Below are 6,795 nucleotides of genomic sequence, written 5' to 3'. Positions count from 1 at the left end.
CTTTCCGTACCCACTGTATATATATATATATATATATATATAAAGTATTGCTTTGCACTCTTAACACAATGCACTAACAACACAGAACAATAATTAAAAAAATTAATAGACTAAGCACCAGTATGACCATAAATCTTGAGCAATGAACCAGCCGCTGGCTTTAGAACTCCCCAACAGCCTTTGAATGGAAGTTTATAATTACAATGATAGTTGTAATCAGATTTTTGATCTTTATTACTGATGGACACTCAAGTTCATTAGTCAATGTGTCAGTACAGATCTGCACCAGGGCTTTGTCAGCTGATAAGTCCCCTGCATCTCTCCATTCTCTCTTTCTCCTACCCTCCACTGTGAAAGGAGCGGAGAACAAACGTTCCTGAGAAAAACAGCCGGAGGCTGAGGGGGGACAGGGAGGTGGGATTGAGAGGAGAGAAAAGGGATGAAAGTGTGAAAATTGGTGGAGAAGGTGGGAGCCAGAAAAAAAGACACACAATCTGTGTGTCACTGTAATGGCGGCAGATTTGATGCACAAGTATCTGCAGTGCCAGTTTCTAGTGGGAGGAGCTTCCATTATCAATCAGCACTCATCTGCCGCCCACATTCCATATTAGCAATTCAGGCTAGACTCTGAGCCCCGCTCTCCTGAGCTCTTATTGGTTGAGAGGGAGCACCTGATGCTGCATGATTGGTCGCTGTAGAGGGGAGGCAAAATGTAGCGGCTCTCCTGGTCTGTGCCTACGGTGGCGTTCATTCAAATGGAACCATAAACAGAGGGGCTGAAAGCAAAGGTGCACTGAAGGCAAGAAAGAAACTGAGGGGAAACCATCTGTGTACACTGAAATCTGCTGAAGGACACTTGGAATATCAGCATTGGGGTGGATTCTGCACATTCATGCTGTTTGTTTTTTAATATCAGTAGTGTGTAATTGGATTTTCTGCCTCCTCGGTCACCATAAAGCAGCTTGATACTGCTGGTGCAGAGAGCTGCCGTTCTCCATGGTGATGGACATAGCAACCAGCTCAGCATCTCTGCGCTACGTTACCACGATTGCATTCTGGGCTAGTGCATTTCAATGTACGTCTATGTGTTTTAATTTGCTTTTGGACACATTATGCATTCATCTGGCGTGTCGGGGGCAAACAAATATGTGTACATGTAGATAAAATAATGGTTTGCAATACACCGAGGGCTGGTTAATTTTTCAGTCTGATATGTAGGGATGACTGCAGTGAGTCGGTTAGTAACCGTTTAATGATGACTTTAGGGTATGTGACATATTCAGTATCTCAGTGTTTATGACTTTTGAAAGTGTGTGCGCTTGCTGCCATGGTGATGGTGTCTCTCTGATTTTCAGTCTCGGCTCGACGGGGGTCGGCTTCATCCTGGTCATTGACCGGCGGCAAGACAGATGGGCATCAGTGAAGGGGACGCTGCTGCGGATCGCGGTAAGCCCTCAGAGTGTGTGTGTGTGTGTGAGAGAGAGAGCGAGAGAGAGAATAAAAATAGGATGTGCATGTGCTTAAATGTGTATATTGTGATAGAGAACATCATAATTTAAATATAAAGGGATAGATTACCCAAAAATGACAATTTTTATTATTTACTCTCTCTAATGTAACTTCGAACCTGTTTGAATTAAGTGTTTATTATGCGGAACACCAGAACTTAAAATTACTGCTTTTTTGTTTTTCTATACAATGAAAGTCAATGGGGTCCAATGTTGTTTGCCTCCCAGTTGACAATTTATGGAAAAAAATGTGCTTCAAATACCTTATTTTGTGTTGCACAGAAGAAAGTAAGTTATATGCACTCTTAAGATAAAGGATCTTTATTGGTATCAATGGTTCCACAAAGAACATTTAACATCCATGTAACCTATGCCACAAAAGGTTCTTTATAGTGGAAAAAGATTATTTTAAGAACTGTTCACCGAACGATTCTTTGGGACCCAAAAATGGTTCTTCTATGCGAAAAAACCCTTTTGGAACCTAGGTGTAGGTTTTGGAAATAATTAAGAGTAAGTAAATGATGTCAGAATGTTCATTTTTAGATGAACTTTCCCTTTAAGAGAACACTTTAATATGAAATCTCTTTGAGTGTCCGTATGAATGAGGAAACTTTTGCGTGTACATCTGTGTGCTGTTTTTTTCCATCCATGCTGTAAGAAGAATAGGAGCTGACAGACAGATGCCTTTGGCTATATGAGTGGATTAGTCAGAATTTCTGCATTATTTCAAGTCGGAGGGCATCTAAATAAGGCCCTCGTTTCTTTTCATAGAAACCCTAAATATTTCATCCACCACAGAGACGTCTAGCGCACCACAGCACCTCACTCTGCAGACATCCTCATGAGTATAAACACAGCCCACTGAAAACACAAATGATGTTGAAGTTATGTTTAATGAACAATAGCAGCAAAAACAGCTGTGTCCGTTCTTGTCATCAGCTTGTTTTGAGTGTGGCCTGTAGTGATCATCAGAGCTTTTATGCTTGTGGTAAACTCTTCAGACTATCAACAAGTGTGGTGGCTGCAGGGGGTTTGTTAAAGCTGTGAGCATGTGTATGATGGTCAGTAGGGGAAAGGTCACTGGGCTAATCAGATTAACACAATTAGGTCAGCACTCAAAAACGCTACTGGAGTCAAATCAGTGATCAAGATGTTGGCTAACTTGTGCTTCACTGCTTCACCAAACAAGGGCAAAATGTGGTAACTGCTAAAAAGTATGTTTTTTTTTTTATTGAATTTTTGATACATTTTCACATTTTGTCAAACTCAGCAAAGTGAGTCCTGATTTTGGTCTTAACTCTGTAGTTATCTTTGCGTAGCAGTGCAAACAAGGCAGAAATTATAAAAGGAACAGTTGTTGTTTCATTCTTGTCAGTGTCATTATTGGCATTATTAATTATCTTTGTGTTTAATACAGCAGTGGGAAATATTTTATACCCAAAATGTGCACAAATTTAGTGTGTGCTAGTGTTTTGTGAGGATTGTAGGCTTTGAGGACTTAGAAGTGAACATAAGATGATATTTAATGGCTCTTTCACTGATACGTGTCATTTCATACTGCACTGAGACTGTGTAAGTTTCACTAGCATAAATGTTTTAAACTGGGGAAAATGCATGAATTTTTGTTTTTGTGTTTTTGAAAGACGTCACTTATGCTCACTAAAGCTGCATTTATTTGATCAAAAATACACTAATATCGTGAAATATTATTGCAGTTTAAAATATTTTAAGATATTTTACAATGTAATTTGTTCCTGTGATGGCAAAGCTGAATTTTGAGCATCAAAATACTCCAGTCTTCAGTGTCACATGATCCTTCAGAAATCATTGATAATATGCTGATTTGGTGCTCTGGAAACATTTATTGTTATTATCAATGTTGAAAACAGTTGTGCTGATTAATATTTTTGTGGAAACCATGATACATTTTTTTTTCAGGATTCTTTGAGTAGAAAGTTTAAAAGAACAGCATCTATTTGAAAAAAATATATATTTTGTAACATTGTAAATATTGTTACTGCCACTTTTGGTCAATTTAATGCATCCTTTGATTAAAGTATTCATTTATTTTACTGACACCAAACTTTTAAACATTCTCCTTTTATTATTTTTAAACATTAAATAAAATTATGTTCATATGAAACTTGGTTTTGTTTGGTAAACATGGCCTATTAACTGGTAACTTGGGTTGCAGCAGTTGGACTGTTTGTTTATTGTCCCATGTAATAATTGGTTTTATCTGTACAGTGACAGTTAGAAACATGAGAGCTGGTCTAATGTAAAGTGGCTTTAGGAGACTAAATGAATTATTCACTTATTTTAGGCCACTTTTACATTAGTGTCCATTTAATAATGTAATTACTGTAAGTACTAAGTGATAGTAATGAGTAACATGCACTTAATATTTCATCATGTTGTTGAATAGTCTGCAGATGATCACTGTAACATGGTGACTGTATGTTAAAGTGCTCTAACACATGTCAGCCAATTATTGTGAAAACTAAACTTGACTCTTTCTGAATAAGCGACTTTTGTGTTTTAGTGACAACAGATCTATAACAGAGTGCACATAATTCTGGTGTTCAGACTGTTTTACTGTGCTGTTTATGTGTTGATGATGGAGAGGTTTATTCTACTACCCCACAAACATACTTCAGTTTAGATGACACACTCCAGGATTATCTTGCACCTGAAGAAGAGAGGGGAATTTATCTTTGTTTCATAGGCATAATGCATTTTGCTGTAGATTATTATTATATTGCCTCATGTCCCTCTCTCTTTCTCTTCACTTTACTCTCAATCTTCTGTTAAACTGCACTTCATATCATATTATTTCTTGCATGTTCATAGTTAGGCTACAACACAGTGAGAGTTTCCACAAAAATATTAAACAGCAGCTGGTTTCAACATTGATTATAATAAGCAATGTTTCTCAATATTGTTGCTGAAAATTCAGCTTTGCCATCCCAGGAATAAATTACATTTTAAATATATTACAATAGAAAAATGTCTTTTAAATTGTAATAATAATCTAGCGTAGCGTTAGTTCTGGCAGGTCACGTTAGTCAAGCTCGCATCAGCTGATCCCCATCAACCTATGGGAATACGACACCTATCTAAGCATTCATATATAAGGTCCCTCAGTATTATCAGCAGTTTTCGCATTGCTCAATAGCTAATTACCCTCCTCCATCCCCAACTCCTCCTCTGTCAGTCAGGATTCAGCCTTCTGATTCTCCTTTGAATCAGACTAATTCTAAAATGTGTACATAACTTTATTGAACTTTAACGATATCTGCAATACATTTATGTTGGTTCTGTTCTGTTTACCCTGGGGGGGTTATCGCTACTCTCCCTGCTCTCATCCATGCTAGGCTGCATAGATGCGCAGTGAGTTCTTGCCCAGAACAGAACCATACCACCAATCCAAACTGTATGCTAATTGTCAGTCATCTTTGACGATAGTGGTCCACACAGAATTGTAATTAACATGTTTTTGATCAAATAAATGCAGCATTGGTAAACTTTAAAAAACACTGAAAAATCTTACCAACCCCAAACTTTTGAACTGAAATGTAATTCAAAAGACAATTAAAACAAATATATTCCTTTGATTATTGTATATTATGTGACCATTTTTTAAAGGAAACTTTTACCCTGCTGTACCTTAATGTTTACGCATACAGTAGTTTTTCTCTCCCTCGCTTTTTTCCTTTCTTCTCATTAACTCTCTCTCTGCTCACACACACACTGGCACACACAAGCATGTAATCACTCCTTTCTTTCTCTATCCTCCATCACAGCACATATGGCTGATTGGTAATGGTTATCAGCAGTGCAGCTGGTGAGGAACGGCCGGAGGAGATTTTCCTACACGTGTCTGAAATCAAAACAAAAATACATCCAATCAGTAAAGTGATAATTAAAAAACAAAATAAAAAGTTCTAATAACATCATACATAATAACTAATTCTAAATGAAGGCCATTGTGTGCTGTGGTCTTTATAGGTGATATACAAATACAAATGAGGTTGTTTCACAAATTAAGAACAATAAGACATTATATATCATGGAGGAAATATTGATTTTTGTGTCTGCTTTTGCTCAGTGTTAGATTGGTTAATGATGTCTTGTATGTATTTCATTTATGGCATAATTACAAGTATGTTAGTTTCTTCTTCATTTCTTTTAACATGGAACAAAACCCCTTGTGCACACTCTCATTATTGTTTTTGCTATTAGAATTTAGATGCATTTAGATTTGTGCAATTTTATGTGTTCAACAACATGCACCAGTGAACAAAGAAGTCTGACTGAATGTGTGCTAATGCATGCTAATGTATGATAATTGGGCACAGATAAACATCTTCCCCAGTGTAGCTAAATTGAAATATTGCACTATTCTTGCAATATTTGCAATGGATGACCAGTGATCCTCCCCCCACACACATACAAATAAATATTGTACATTTGAAAAAAAAATTATTTTCAAAGTCCATATTAATATCAAACAATTCAATACTAGTCACTCAATTCTTACAACTCACATTTTATGTACATTTTATTTAATTTTTATTAAGTGTAAATTTGATTTAGTTTTACTAAGGAGTATATGAACTGCATAAACCATCTTATTATTGTTCCCACAATGATTCATAAATAAATTGAGACACTAAACAGCTGAAAGAACACGAGTTTAATATGCTCCTCCCTCATTTCATCTCGTGCTTCAGCATGCAGACCAACCAGCTGTGTTTAAATGTCTTTTATTATGGTGCTGCTGGTCCTGTGTTTACTGGCGCTAAACATTTCCTTTCTTTGACCTGAAAGCGTTGATGGCCATCTCCCTTCTGTGCTCTCTCAGGCGTCTCGAGGGAGGTTGTTAAGAGGCTCGTGTGTTGAAAGACAGGAGAGCGTCTGTTCAATGACATCCGCTGTAAAAGGACATAAAGCACCCATATCCATTTTTACCCTATGGGTAGAGTCTTTAATGTCTCCTATTCTCAGACTTTATGGGGAAAATTTATATATAGATCAGTTTTTATGCACAATCAGGAGTTAAAGCTGTGCAAAATGCATTTCATTTCAATTTGACAGTCTTAAAAATAAAGATTCCAAACGGAGGTTTTGGCAGCAATGACCCGTAAAAGAAATATTTTTGGTTCAGTGAATATTTCTTTAAAAAAACTTTGGTAACACTTTCTATGAAACCCATATTTATAATACATTATAAGGGTATTCTTAAGGTATTATAATGAATGAATAATGCATTATAAAAAAACGTATA

The 6,795-nt window shown here is 36.7% G+C and overlaps 1 protein-coding gene across 9 annotated transcripts in view; it reads left to right on the top strand.

Annotated features, from left to right (window-relative positions):
• The window catches only part of LOC107692131 (guanine nucleotide exchange factor DBS-like), a 72,798-nt gene that overhangs the window by 41,477 nt on the left and 24,526 nt on the right, over window positions 1-6,795 (top strand). For all 9 annotated transcript variants that reach the window (XM_016491051.1, XM_016491052.1, XM_016491050.1 and 6 more), the window contains one exon: window positions 1,356-1,446. In XM_016491051.1, coding sequence (XP_016346537.1) covers window positions 1,356-1,446 — 91 coding nt within the window. The remainder of the gene's footprint in view (window positions 1-1,355; window positions 1,447-6,795) is intronic.

The sequence above is a fragment of the Sinocyclocheilus anshuiensis genome, unplaced genomic scaffold, assembly GCF_001515605.1.
Source record: "Sinocyclocheilus anshuiensis isolate Anshui unplaced genomic scaffold, SAMN03320099.WGS_v1.1 scaffold322, whole genome shotgun sequence".
Classification (NCBI taxonomy): domain Eukaryota; kingdom Metazoa; phylum Chordata; class Actinopteri; order Cypriniformes; family Cyprinidae; genus Sinocyclocheilus; species Sinocyclocheilus anshuiensis.
This window is presented reverse-complemented; position numbering and strand designations above follow the sequence as displayed.